The sequence below is a fragment of the Embiotoca jacksoni genome, unplaced genomic scaffold (genome assembly GCF_022577435.1).
Source record: "Embiotoca jacksoni isolate LCO1_2020_lvr unplaced genomic scaffold, fEmbJac1.0.p SCAF_9, whole genome shotgun sequence".
Classification (NCBI taxonomy): domain Eukaryota; kingdom Metazoa; phylum Chordata; class Actinopteri; family Embiotocidae; genus Embiotoca; species Embiotoca jacksoni.
The window spans coordinates 1,325,001-1,340,656 of NW_027185447.1; the positions used below are offsets into that span (position 1 = coordinate 1,325,001).

General features: G+C 41.6%; 1 protein-coding gene across 2 annotated transcripts in view; it reads right to left on the reverse strand.

Annotated features, from left to right (window-relative positions):
- LOC138193533 (plexin-A1-like) overlaps positions 1-15,656 on the reverse strand; it is a 261,016-nt gene that overhangs the window by 194,993 nt on the left and 50,367 nt on the right. For both annotated transcript variants that reach the window (XM_069141669.1, XM_069141668.1), the window contains exon 3: positions 8,356-8,538. In XM_069141669.1, the coding sequence (XP_068997770.1) occupies positions 8,356-8,538 (183 nt within the window). The remainder of the gene's footprint in view (positions 1-8,355; positions 8,539-15,656) is intronic.

The window sequence follows — 15,656 nt, forward strand, 5'->3', positions numbered from 1 at the left end:
CTAACAGCTGGGGATTTCAATGAGTATAAAGGAGCCGTTTTTACGTTTGGAAGCCGGTCTAACATGCAGCCCCACTGATTCATTTTCACACTAATGTATTCATTTTCTGCATGGAATCATGTGGCAGTAAAAAGAGAGTGTAAAAAAGTACTGTGAAATAAATCCACTTTACATGTACTTTAAATCGCACTTTTTTGCTGACTCACTGAAGTCCCACTCATTCGTTCAAGATATTTTAACACTATACAAATCCTGCTTTTTGCATTACATGCTTCAAATGTAAAGTGCTTTGGCTGGTTAAAATCTATTTCTTAAACTGCTAATATCAATTACATAAATCCCTAACTATCCTCTGTTTACACTGGATAGACCAGCTATCAAAAATGTTGCTTTGAGCTCCATTAAAAATGTGGTCTTCAAATGCCCCTAAACATAATCAAGGGAGAAAAAAATTGTACAAAGGCTTTTTACTCCTCTCGAGGGATCTGTGCAGTGTCTGAAAAATCTGGTTGGGGCCGAGGACTACAAGTTTGAAAAAAAATTATAATAAGGAACGGACTCAAGCAGAGAGGCTGGAGGCTCCAGCTGCGTTAGTCAATGCTTTAACCATCAACACCCATGAATCTCTAAACCAGACTAAACCGGCCGGGATTTTGTTTTGTTTTTTGTGCAGGGTAGCTAGTAAAAACTCATACTCATGAGGAAAGTGCATCCTGATTGGACGATACACTAATTCAATTGGTCCCTAATCCTAATCCTCCCAGAATGTAACATCCAGTCACTCAGCAAGGGCATTTAGTCCCTCCATTCAGTTCAGAAAAAGACATCTAGCAAACTGGATGGTGCTCAATTTGCTTTGTGGGTAATATAGGCACCGAGCGTCTCCAGTTGAAACTCCATCATCAGTCCAACAATGTTATCGGAGTGCAATTCTAAATTGGCGGAGTGCTCTTTAAAGATATTGTACATAAGGGACAATCCATTTTACCAATTTGTCTTATCTTAAACAGTCACATCTATAAAGCAGATGAGCAACATGATTATATACAAGTAGGTCTATACATCACTGTTTAATCGGCCTTATATGTCTTTGTATCTGTTCATCATCTCTCTCCCTCTATGTCTCTCTCGTTCATGCAAGGCTTGACAGAGACAGCACTTTTTTTGTTGGCTGACATACTGTATACTAATGTACTAATGGATAGAGGAGATAGGGAGAATGAGGGAGTGGAGAGAGGGAATGAGGAGTAGAGGAGAGGACAGTTCGCCACACACACATACTCTCTCTCTCACACACACACACACACACACACACACACACACACACACACACACACACACACACACACAGATGAGGCAGGGAATTCTCGAGGGAGGCAGATTTGCGGGCAACTAGCCCACCTCAGTTGGGAGAGAGAGAGCTGAAGGTGACATATAAGCGAGAGGGAGAGGGAGCGGAGGGGAAGCGAGAGGGTTGTTGTAGACAGAGAAACTATAAGGCCCGAAGACAGGGAGAGCAGAAAAGTACTAGTGGAGAGAATGGGATGATAATTCACTCAAACTCTAGCACCGCTTGCAGCAGTAATATTATCTCTGCGAGATTTACACACTAGTCTTCCCTCAACAGGCTCTTACAACAGCAACACACACGGGCATTTATAGGGAATAACACACACTAGCACAAAGACATCCATCCACTGACACTTGATATATACTGTATATTCGTTCATACACACTGCAGCACACACACACAGCGTGAATGCCAAACTGCTGTTGTAGAAACTCTCAAATCACCCTTTTGAGCTTGAATGTGTGAATATGAATAAAAGCAATCTGTGTGTGTGTGTGTGTGTGTGTGTGTGTGTGTGTGTGTGTGTGTGTGTGTGTTTCGGCTTTGTGGAGAACTAGGAAGAAGCTCCAGGTATGACTTATATGTCTAACACACACACACACGGCTTGAAAAAAAGCCTGTTGTGTATTCTGAGAAACTAATAGGACATTATTCTACTAACTTCTTGTTAATGGGATAAAGATGGAATTAGAGTGTTCAGGTGTTGTGCTCATCTGCTCATTATGAGTTTACATTGGAGGGAAGAGAAACTCTGATCCGCACACACTTGCTCGCAGACAGAGAAACAGACAGCAGCCCGACCCGAAGATTATCAATCATCTCTACCAGCCTGGTGTTTTTGCCATTTAACCAGCCTGAGCAGCCGATGCGCTGCTTCAATCATCATCTGCCAGTCTAAATGCTAGTGCTAATTAGCATTCACATGCTAAATTACCTCCCATCCCATGTTTCCTGATTAGGCTTAATCATTCTGACAGCTAGTTTTACTGCTAAGCTCGCAGAGCCAATACATTCAAGGCCATCTCAAACTCTCGGACGAGATCCAAGGCACTCTCTTTCACTAGATACAGGGAGGCGAAGAGCGGATAACAACATCCTGCTCCGTATGCTGCTTAAACCAGTGGTTCCAAACCAGGGAGTTGGAACTTGTCCAGTGGGTCACAAAATAATGAATATTTGAATGGTTGCAAAGTTACTTATAGACCTTATCTTTCCTTTATTTAATCTTTAAGTATGATTAAATATAACGTTGCCAAAGTATATAGGCACAAGTCATACTAGCAGGGTAAACTCTGGATTTGGTGGATAAGAAATGGTGTTGGTGGTCATGGGTAACAAGTATGACCTTGTGGCTTTGTGAAAAGATAACGTTGCCAAAGTATGTAGGCACAAGTTCTACTAGTTTCAATTAAAACAGGTAGTGCAGGGGTGGTGGATGTGAGTATTAAGTGGAGTAGTTCTGGGATGCCGGGAATGCTGTTGAGCCTTACCAAGGTGTCGTGGGCCGAACTCAACAAAACACCGGTGAATGGAGACGTCCACTTGATAAACCCAGTGAGATACTGCACACTCTCACCTTGTTGCTAAGGCCTTGTTCTTGGTGGTTTCTTACTTTGGTGTATGAGCATAGCATGCATATTGTTAGTATAGAGTATAGAATGGCAGATAGTAATAGTGAGTCAGTGGACCCTTACTGTGTTATCCCGCATTAATTGGGCATTATCTAAAAGAAGGGTACTTAAAAAGTACTCATGTAAGTAAATGTCACAAACAAAGTCCACGTTGACTTTTGTTTTGTACACGGTTTCCATGTTTGTTCCATCCAAGCCACCCCGTGTCCTGTCTGCATGGGTCTCGTCCCTCTTAATAGCCCTGGAAATGAGAGGGTGCTGGTCATGCATGCGTGTATTTTTCACGCTCAGGCAATGCGAAACGTGACATTGACACATTATCTTCTAGGTGTCTGACAGGTGTTTTACAGGCTTTGGTGTGATACCAGGGTGGAACAGTACTTTCTATTGTTGTAAGAAGGTGCTGCTTAATTTTAATTCACAGTCCACATAAACAATGTGGTATCCTTTAAATGCTGCTTAGAAGTGGTGAGCTGTTAGATATACTGCTCAAGTAATCGGGGGCAGATCGTGACTTAATTCACGCAATATACTGCTTATTTATTATCTTCGTAAAGGGTTGATATCATTAGGGGGTGAGATGCTGTCAGATGGGAGTGTGGCAGTTAGACAATAGATAGGATTGGCTAATATACCATATGCCACTGTTGTCATGCTGAAGCAGCAGAGAGCACGTGGAGCATCTTGCCAGAGAGTGAATTATAATCTCTGAGGGAGGGATGAGCGATCGAAGGAGCAGGTCTGCTGAACTTCTGGTCCACCTCAGCAGCTCCGAGATACCCTGACGTCTAACCAGTCTCACTTGTCCCTGTCTGGAGGCAGTGAAGTGCCAGTGTTATGTCAATCAACCAGTTGGCACAGTTACCTCAGTAGCGCTGTACTCCAATCAGTCCTGTCACTCAGGCTATCTTCCAAGATAGAAAGGAAAAGGAAAAGTAATTGGATTTGCTGCGAGCTGGGAAATGATGAAATGACATGAAACCATACCCCTTTCACCCACCACACACACAGACACATTCACACACCTATACACCACTGTGAGTAAATCTCCCTCTCTCACGCTCTCTCTCCATCTGTCTTGCTTGGCTCTTTTTGTTTCTAAAATCTGGAAATACTTCAGGCTGTTGAGAGTTTCTTTTCATCTCGCCTGATGCGGCGAGAGCACCTTGTTCTCCCAGGTAGACAAAAGAGGAGACGAAATGAGGGGAATGAAAGGATTTCCAGGATTTTACTGAGATCTGAAGAGGGTTTTTTGGGATGTTTCTGGCAAACAGCGCAGAAGGCAGCCTATAGTGCAATTTCATGCTGTTAAAAACTCAGTACCCAACCTACATGTTATCTCCCAGCAAAGTGATGTGCTGTGGCGTTAAAAAATGTTTTAATCATGTGTGACTTTGAAGTACTGAGCAATGAACAACAGTATATACTGCATATGCACAGTATACTGCTGTTAGCTGGTAGGCATGAGAACCCAGCAGAATAGAAGCAGCCTGTTCGTCATCATGTGTGTGAAAACACTCCATCCTACATCCCTGCATGTGGGGAGACAATTCTCTGCACCAATACCCACATCACACATCTTACTGTACAAGTTTAAATCTTCTATTAGACAGCCGATGTCTCATTTCTTTCATCTTGTAACCCTGCGTCCTGAGTATTGTACTCTCTTGTATGTCCCTCTGCATATGAAAACATCATATGCACCAGTTAGTATTACCTTTGCTGTCTGCTCATAAGCATGCTGTTGAAGTAGCAAGAGGTAAAATACAAAAATTACTTGAGTTGGATTCATAGTAGTATTTTTAATCACATAAAGGAAGAGTGGGTCACTTTTATGATGGGGATTTACTTGTGGTCTGATGTGACCAGTATCTTATGGTGGCAAATGTTAACAGTTAGCATAAATTATGTATATAATGCTGCGTTACAGTCAATAATGTCACTTGACAAAAAAAAACAAAAACTTTCAGCTTCTTTTGATAGTCTTCCTCACTTGTCAGTGGTTCATTAGAACTGAGAAAGCTCCAGATGCTGAGTATTATTATAAAATCCAATTAAAAGCAGCGCAGCTCGAGTTTTTCAAACTATACAATTCCTCAATAAACAATGACTATTCGATACTTCTGCGACTGTCGCACTGGTTTAGCATTTAGCATTAACCCCCACACTGTACGCAATATTGTGTTCGAAAGATATATAGAAATAAACAACCTCACAATTACTGTTTGTGCGGTTGTTATGTCCAATATTCTGTAGCCTTATAGCAAAATACAGTCAAATGCTGTATTTGATAAATGCTAAAACAGCATTTTATTATTTTCTGCTTTGTTCTTGTTAGTCATTCAATGCAATAGCAACTATACCCAAATGGAGTCTCCAGCACAACATTAAATCACGCAGTGACCCTTTATTTTGACATAGAGTCTTTAATCGTTTGTCTGTCATCAACACTACTCTGATTAGATATAACTCAAAAGGGAAAATTGTTGACTGGAATGACCACTAATGAAGCAGTCACAATCACGACCTGTAAACAAAGCATCAACTCAACATTAATGGAGATGTTCGCGAGGTATTTTGCACAATCATGTCATGTGCTTTACTCAGTCATTGCATTGTATTTAGTCATTCTGATGTAAAGCAGAGCCGATTTTTCCTGGTTTACGTCACCGTCACACACACACACACACACACACACACACACACACACACACACACACACACACACACACACACACACACACACACACACACACACACACACACACGCAGGCAAGCAGACAAATAGACAGACAGACAGACAGACAAAGACACCAACATTTATCCAAGGGAGTGCCTTGATTTAAGTTCTACACTAGTGATTATATATTCATAGATCAATCAATACAGAGTCTAGCAGCCGAGACATGTCCACGCAGGCAAACACACATTTAACAACAGTCACATTGTAGGAATCCTAATGAGTATGAGAGCGTGTGTGTGTGTGTGCGCAGACATCAATACACTGCAGCTTTACATTTCATTAGGCCAAGGAGTGCAGTTTAACTCCCAATGAATAGCAATAAAACCACAAAGCCTGTAACCATCTCTCTCCATCTGCTTCAGCCACACTTTCTTTTCCTCCTCTTTTCTAATCCAACTCTATTCCCCTCAAATTTTATTTTGTACGCATCAAGTTCAGTCATTTAAAAGTTGTTCTCCAATTCTTTTGAGAAGACCTCATTTAAAACTGAAACTAATCACTTCCTATGTCGGAGGAAGACCAACAAATGGGGAAGCTTAATACACTGGCTGCAGCTCGAATCGCTGTTGATTTATAGTAATTGTCATCCCGTCTCGCCGTTTCCCCGCTCATATAGACGACTCCGTTTTTACTGCAGCATCTGCATTGATCTGTGTGAGGACACTGGCAGCCTCCACCTCCATGTTCACCTTCCTCCCTCCATCCTCGAGCACAGGAAGACACGCCGGCTGAGGGGAAATGGGATTCCGATCAGCGGGATATCATCCAGGATCTTGCTGACCCCCACACTCTCAACACACACGCGCACAAATCATCTGTCGGTGCACGCAACCACAGACACAGTCCAGGGGTCAGGCGCAAGGACTAGCGGGCTGGGTTTCAGTCGACTTAGCAAAACTCGAGTGACAGGAAGCTGCGTAAGGAGGCATGTGTGTCTGTGTGTGTGTGCATATTATCATAGCCTGTAAAAAAGTAGTTGACAGCAGCATTACCGCAATAGCTATTCCACAGGCTGCCGAGACGCACAGAAGTAATGCTTAAACTGTCAAACTTACATCTGAAACTGAAGCAGCTGAATATTTAAGTCCTTTCAGCTGAGTTTAGCAGAATATGACAGAGAGGAAGATATAAACACAAAGGTTTCCGCACAAAGACATCGCCATCTGAAATAAGACATCGGCACCTACAAAATTATATTTGACTTAAAAGTACAAAAACTCTGGGGAACATTCTGGAAAACTTTTCAAAGTTAAATGCCGCACACTGTGAAATGTGGTTTTAACTTTTTTTTTTTTTTTTTTTTTTTTTCATTATGTATGTATTTATTCAATTATTTTTATCCTCAGGTGAGTGTTTTATTGAGTCTCAAGAGTATTAGTGACACAGACACACTCGTATGGAGGAGTCCTGCTGAGAAGAAAAGTGTAAAAACAGAAAAAAATATTAAATTCTGAGACGGCTCAGTTGGATCTCAGATGAAAGAGCAGCTGATTGGCACACACACCATGCAGTCGACTAAACACGGGTACTCCAGTAGCACACATAATGTAAATCCACAGGCACACACACAAAAGGACTGCATGCTGTGTGCATGGTGAACATGAGGGGAAATTACTGCTTGCCTGTTATTGGGGAAAGATTCTGAAGTCCCCATTGCGACACACAAACGAACACACAGATACACGCACACATGTTTGCATCTATGGTACTCATGAGACGCATTCAAAATCATCTGCACCCACCTTATAGCCACTCAGACACACTCACTGGCTTTTGACAATCCTGTGACTAGACCGCAGAACAACACTCGGCAAGATGAAACCCACACAGCTCCACTTTGTCTAGCAGTGTGAGCTCCAAGCCACACATCACCCAAAAAGACACACACACACACACACACACACACACACACACCACACACACACACACACACACACACACACACACACACACAATCTCGCTCTGTAGGAATAAACTTGCATCTCCAGAGCTGCCGCCTTACTTTTTTTTTTTTTTTTTTTTTGTATATGTGTGTATATTTGCTGTTTCAAAAGCACTCAGTGACAACGGCAAAGTAGTGACAAGCCATTTTAAGACGTGGCAAACACAAAATGCCATTAAAGATACACACACACAGCATACTGTATATGCGAACATTCAGAGCTGATATCTGCAATGGCTTCTGATGACAAAACCATTTGTCAGCAATGCCAAAACCAATGACCATTGAAAATACATCATAAAATGACACAAAATTGCTTCAAAGTGAAAATGGTTTTGTGTAGCACACGGAACACACATACACATGCAGCACACACACACACACACACACACACACACACACACACACACACACACACACACACACACACATACATTATTGTATTCTTGCAGGAGCATTTGAATCCCCATTTTAGCCACATTTTATTAGCTATCATCAAAACACTACTGTCAGGTGAAGTCTTTGTATCTATGATATATTTTGTATATACGATGCGTACTGAGAGTTTCTGAGCTAAATTAATATTTGCTGCCTTTGATCAGTTTACAGTCCCTCTATCAAAGTTAATATATCAATGAGTGATACAAAATTGCAAGGCAAAAGTGTCTTCCATTTCCAGTTTTCCTACCTTCCTCATGTGTCCGCTGCGCGTGCCAGTGAACGCCACAGTGTGCCCGTGGTAGTCATAGGCCGCCACGGACGTCATGCCGTCGTCCTTGTCCACGTAAAGCGGGATGCCCTCGATGGCGGTGGTGCCCCCCAGAGGCTGGTTGAAGTCCTGGCCACAGAAGTTATCATCTATCTGCAGAGGCTGTGGGGGCGGAGGGGGAAAGGAGAGAAAAACATTAATTCAACCATTTACACTTTCAAAATCCTTTTTCTCGTTAAACTAACATTAATTCTTAAAGGGGGAGGCTTTCAATCTCCCCAGCACTTAGCAGAGGTTTTATGGTGCTGGAGAGGAGCCAAGCTGCTGCTGATTTACGGAGAAACGGGATGAAATTGTTGGATGTTACTGGAAAACTTTACTTCAGTTTGTTCAGCCTTTTTTTTTTTCTAAACTGACAGACAGGGGTGGAAAGGGACATTTGTATTTCATTAAGAACAGAAAGCGCAATCCTGCAGCAGTTGAGGCCGATGTTGATTGGTGCGTTCTCCTTCATTACTGCCTTTAATTATTTCATCGGGCATGATGTCAATCCAAGCAATTAAGGATCTCAGCATGGTCTGAATGGATGAACAGTTGTTTGCTAATGTTTGAAATATTGATTTCTTACAGCTTTGGTGATGTAGTTCCTAACAAGAGACAAGCTAATACAGTGTGTAAGTCAAATGGAGCTGGAAAACACATGGAGAGGAGGGTGAATACGTAGGCAGGACACCAGAGGGGAGACATGACAGGAAGTAAATTATAGGTCAGATTAGCATATCATAATCAAAGTGTCTTGTATAGGCTCATCGCCACGCTGATGTGTTGACATGTTATGGCTGATTTATGGACATAGTGCATGTGTGTGCGGGAGGGTGTGTAATAGGCCTGTCATTAAAAGCATGTGATAGCTGTGTACGCATCAGAAGCTCCCTCTGACTCTGACATGTTTAACAGAGATAATCGACAGCATCTGCATCGCCGTGGTAACCTCACACACACACACACATATACAGAGATGCACACTCAGAAATACACAACTCCAGGTCTACACAAATCTTTGAGGAGCGTAAACAGATGTACATTCAGTCACACACACACACACACACACACACACAGACAGAGACAAGCACAATAAAGAATAGTGTATGCACACATTTCCTTCCAATTTAGCAACAAATTAAACAGAAATGTTTCCATCCACTGTTGTTATGTGAATATTGGGCATTGGTGTCCCTAATTCTTCAGTGACACCCTTGATGCACTCAGTAATGTATTTGCCAAGTCTGTTTTCATTGCTCTTTCTTTAATTTAGTTTGTATCGACTCAGCACATTTTTCACCTTGACCTTAAAACTTTTGGTGATATTTAAACCCTGCCAACATACCTGTCAATGATTTGCCCAGGTCTCTCCCATATTTGAAGACCATCTCTCAGCACCCTCCCATTTTGTTGTATCTCCTCAGAAACATCTATAATTTGCTATAATCATCTATAATTCTATAATTCTCAGCACCCTCCCATTTTGTTGTATCTCCTCAGAAACATCTATAATTTGCATGGCCCTCAAACTTCGTCATACACGGATCCTTAAGTAAATAACCTAAATGTCACTGCAACCTGGTAATTCACAGCCCGTATCAAACGTCTCTCTGTGCAGCTGCCCAGACAGAGGCTGTGTTGTGTGAGAAAGATACTCTTTTTTTATGTTACATTTAAAAGTTTCCAACTCTAGATTCAAATTCCTCCCCCACAACTCCCAATACTTACCCCCCATCCCCTGCTAGCAAAAACAAACAAAAAATAGATCTACTGTCTCAATATATCCAACTATTAAAAGTTCACATTTCTGCCATCCACTACATTTTGAATGTGTACAAATTGAAAACGTTTGGCAACATTTCAACAATGACACACATCCGCAAGGACAAACATAAAATCACATGCATTCACACGTACGCACATTGAGGAAATTCACACGACAACAATATTAAGAAGGGAGAGAAAAAAAAAATCCCATTCACAGAAAGAGCCATGCATAGAGCAGCATATGAAAACATGCATAAGAAACAACAAAGCATGCACACACATAAACACACACAAGCCCGATTAAGCCTCCCACACGACACAAATTAACATGCCAGCTTTCTCTTGTTCATTACTAGACGTATCGTCTCCATAGAGACTAATCAATCACCCCTCCCCTCCAAAACAGCGAAGCTGTCAGGGAACGTGTGTGTTTGTGCGTGAGTGAGTGAGAGAGGTTGAAAAAAGGTTGAGAAAATGCCTGTGGCGGACGTTGTCTGCCTTCTACCAAACTTTCAAAGGCAGCCAGAAACGCAGCAAAGTTGAACTTCTATGAACAAAGACGCAAAGTGACAAAGTGATGGGGGGAGGGAGACGCACATAAACGCACACAGCAGCTTTGGCTTTTGTACGATTTACTCAAACATGTTGTCGATTTTGGAACGGTTTTGAGAGTAATTTGAGAGGAGGAAAAGAGGACAAAGAGGAAGAGACAAGAGCGACGAGAGAAAAGGACGGCCAGTGAGGCAATGCAGAGAAGATTGAGACAGATATGAAGAGCGGGAGAGAAGGAAATTAAAAAAGGAAAAATCAAGTCAAGAGGGCGACAGAGAGGAAAAAGACAGGCATGAGTGGAAGGAAGAAGAAAAAGATCGGACAGACAGAGATGGCCACGGCTCAGTGACAGTATGAACCCTGGCCTTGGGGGCCCTGCCATACAGTTCCCCTTGTTTCCTCTGATAAAGACAGCACAACCAGACCTCCATTCATTTCTTTCTCTCATTTCCTCTGTCTTTCTCTATCTCTTCCCTTCTCTTGCCCCCCTTTTCTTTGCTGCCTTCAAATATTTTTCTCATCGCTTTTTTTTTTTTTTTTTTTAAAGTTCACAGGGACAGGCCAGTGGGAAATGGTGTCTGTCCCAGAGGGTTGATCTTTTTTTCTGCTTTCACATGCCCGCAGCTCTTTCAAACCAACTTTCCTTCCTTCTTTCCGACTCGCCTTTAAGAGCATTAACAGGGTGATAATCCCGGGTTGCAAATATTTACATGATGGCTGAGCAAAATAACTAAATGCTGCTCCAGAGGTCTCTCAACCAATGCAATAATAGGGGGGAAAAAATGACTTGTGTGTAAACCATTGCTACTGAATTTCATTCACTGCATAGAAACCAAAAGCAGAAGGTTTAAGGAACATGACGCCAGTGTCGAAACAGTTTACAATAGTGTCTTAATAATAGCATGATCTAGCCTGAATGTATTTATACCGGGCGGCTCGTACTTGTAAACAACTTTGCATTCCCAGTGTCTGTCAAGCTCGCACACACAGACGTGAGATCGCCATCTTCCCAGCATGCTGAGGACGCTAATGGTTTGTTATGTTTAGCTTGACTTGCATCATTACCATAGAGTCAACAGCTCAGATTGGGGCACAGTGGAGCGTTCAGTCGACGTGTTTTCACTGCAGACAAATGTGGCCTCACACAGACCTGACATCTGCTAGCTGTTGTGTGCCTTGTAGACATGTAATTCCTACAGTCTGCCTACTTTATCATTCCTCTACAGCTTCTCATTGAGGAGACGCTGAAGCTTTGTCAGCCACTGATGTGAAAGTGACTTCACAGCTTCATTAAAAAATAATAATACACATGTTAAACCAAATATTACTTGCACACAAGTAATAATTAAGTCCAGGTTCTGACTCTATTCACACTACACTACTACTAATTGTCTTAAGTGGATTGAATAGCGACCCAATCTCTATAAAGCTGAGTGCTATCCAAGATGTTAGCTTTACTCCTTCAAACTGTAACACCTGTGACCACTTAGTTGTGACATTATGATGTCAATATAAGTAAACCTTCTTTCATTTGACAAAGTGAAAAAAAAAAAAAACATTTTAAATGTTAGATGTTTTTTAAACACATGCACTCAATAAAGAACTGACAATACAGTTTGGAACTGGCAAAAATATGTCCGAGGAACTTCACTTGAGTTTTTAAAACTCTGTGCTACTGACTGGAACATGCAACATGATAAAAGTGTCACTAATTAATTGATGGCCATTTGTCCTCACATATTTTGTTAATGTCTAGATATGACGTTAATGACAATTAGATGTCCATGATAACAGGACTTTATTTTAGTGTTTAAATAAATCATACTTCAAAAATCGACCTGGTTGGACTGCTATCAGACTATAGAATAGATGGTTATCGTCACACATCTGTCCCAAATATACAGTCTGGGTTAGTAGGAGCCTATTAGGGCTCCAAGTAGGTTCAGTAGGTCGTAATGAATAAGACATTAAACTATGTTGGGCAGCAGCAGTGACAGCCATAAGCCAGAGGTTTACATTGTGACAAGCTCGGTGTACATGTTTACTTTACTTCTGTAAGTTACTTATTGTACATTTTTCCTCAGAGAGCTACTATGACAATATGGGAGTGTCAGAGATCTACTCACGTAGCTCTTGAACACCGTAACATTTAGTCACATAGCTGAGCTCCACCAAACCAGATGAATAAGCTTCTTTTATAACTCGCAAGCTCCTGGTTGGAGACCTCTAATCTGTACCCACTTTATCCTGACCAGGGTTTCTGCAGGTAGGAGCCTATCCCATCTTAGTCTGAACATTGGATCAGTGAAATAAATGGGTAATAACAGCCTCCTGAATCTATCAGTAGGCTTAGTCGGCCCCTACTAGCACATATATTTGGTATAAATTTGTTAATAAAACCATCTACTTAATAGTCTGATTACAGTCAAACCAGGTGGATCATCAGCTGAATGATTTACTGCTTCCACGTTCTTCCACTGAGAATGTACTTCATTAGTACTTGAACAACATTACTGTCTTCCATGTTTGTATTAGTTTTTTTGTATGTTAAAATTCGAATTTAGTATGTTCACCTGGGTGGTTTTACTGTGTTTGGTGTAAATCAGTGCAATAATCCTTTACTGTGAGCCCAACATAAGGTGACCTGCTGTAGTCTTTTATTAGTGCTTTTATAGGCTCGGTGTGGCTTGTCCCTGTTGGCCTACTGGACCTCTGACCATGCTATTATTGTTATTAGTATTATTACTAGCTATAGCTCAAACTCAGGACACTGTACGTAGTATTATCACACACACACACACACACACACACACACACACACACACACACACACACACACACACACACACACACACACACACACACACACACACACACACCTTTGTTCTATTTACAGGGGGTTAGACAAGGACAGAGTCCCCAGTGTTGTCCTTACCAAAAGACCTCTGCTGTACACAGGAAGGCCCCTGGCAACACACACACACACACACACACACACACACACACACACACACACACACACACACACACACACACACACGCGCACACACACACGCGCGCGTAGACCCCTGCCAAACTCTTGCTGGGTGAATTATGATGGGGTGATGAGGGAAAGAGAGGGGCAAGTGAGATGAGGGGAAAGGAAAGGAGATGGGGGGAGAAAAAAAAAGGGAAGAAGAGGGGAGATGGGAGGAGAGACGAAGGGGAAGACTCAAGGGTCAACAGTGCTCTTGTCACCACTAATGAGCCTCAAGCCAGGAAGAGACAGAGAGATTGAGTTTGGATTCAGCCCTATGAATTGCTCATTAACCGTGGAGCATAAGAGCAGCAGTGACCACTGTGGTTTCCAACTATGTGGCGCTGGGAAGAGCATGTTACCAACATTACCGCAGTTACAGTGAACCCATCCAGACTCCAACCACACACACACAAACATCCATCGTAAAACTACTATTTCAGTTTCTTTCTGTTTGTCCTTTTTGTTTCTGACTTCACACTTCCATCAACTTTTATCTGCATTTATTGTGTGTGCTTAAAATTACTTGTTCCATCTAAAATGCATCTTATAATGTGCATGTGTTAAACATATTATGGTTAAATATTTTTCAAGCACGCTATGTTACTACTCCTGAATTGCTCACTCTTAGCTCTGACCAAGAAAATATGTTTTTGTTATTTTTTTGTGTGTTATAAGTGAAACAGATCAAACTGTAGGGTTTGCAATGTGATGAGGATGTTGAAAGCAAATCGTGTTTGAAGTACAGATAAAACTAATTATTTAACAAAAAAAAAGATTCTAATGTATGGACAGTCAGTTTTTAATCAGTTTGTTCCTTACATTATGTTCAAATTACACTGGCAAATACTGTTATACACAATTTGCAAATTTAAAAAAATTGCAATACGATCGTTTCGAAAGTTTTTTTCTATAATCCACCAAAATAATTTTCAATCCTTTTAAAATAAATACATAATTAAGTTTTTGTTTGCAATAGTAATTCTGTTTTCATATAACTGGAGATTGTTTGGATGACTTGTGAAAAAATATTTTTGTTGTGTGGTGGAGTGAATAAATAACTTCAGAACAAAAGAATATTTTCTAAACAGATTTCCATTTTTTTCTAAAATTGCATATTATTTAGTTTTTAGAGAGATATTGATGAGTAAAATTGTAATGCCAATACATAAGAAGCGCTCTAACTCGCTCTGTTCTCCCGGCGTAGTTTATAAGGAATGAAAGCATCTTCTGTCAATCTAATCAACTTAAACTGTCAGCCCAATTCTTCTTCTTTTTCAAATCATTTGCAGAGATGTAAGTGAACAGTGAAAATCTGCTTACAAAGAGAGGGATGAAGAGGGGATGGGCGAGTTAGAGACAGTGATGGAGGTAAACAGAACGGGGGAGAGAGAGAGATGTTGTCAACATGCTCTCCAGAGAGACGAACGCCTCGAGCATCTCCTCATCCAACACTGGCATAAACACATCGCTCTGATCCCGTGGAGAATGAGCGAGTGTGTGCACAGGTTACCGAGGGTGTGTGTGTATGTTAAACATAGCCCGTGCCTCTTTCCCATGTGAGAATGATAATGGCGAGGCGAGAGTTGTACTGCTGAGCCACGCCGGCTGATGCAACGAACAACAGGGGTTGCAGAGTGGAAAAATGCATTTAATGATGTGAGGTTAGTGCGAGTGTGTGTTTTAATAAAGAAAGGGGATGATATTTGACTGCCGTACTTGTGGAGAAGTCAACAACACACACATACACACACACACACACACACACACACACACACACACACACACACACACACACACACACACACACACACACACACACACACACACACACTCACTCACTCACACACTCACTCACTCACTCACTCACTCACTCACACACTCACTCACACACTCACACACT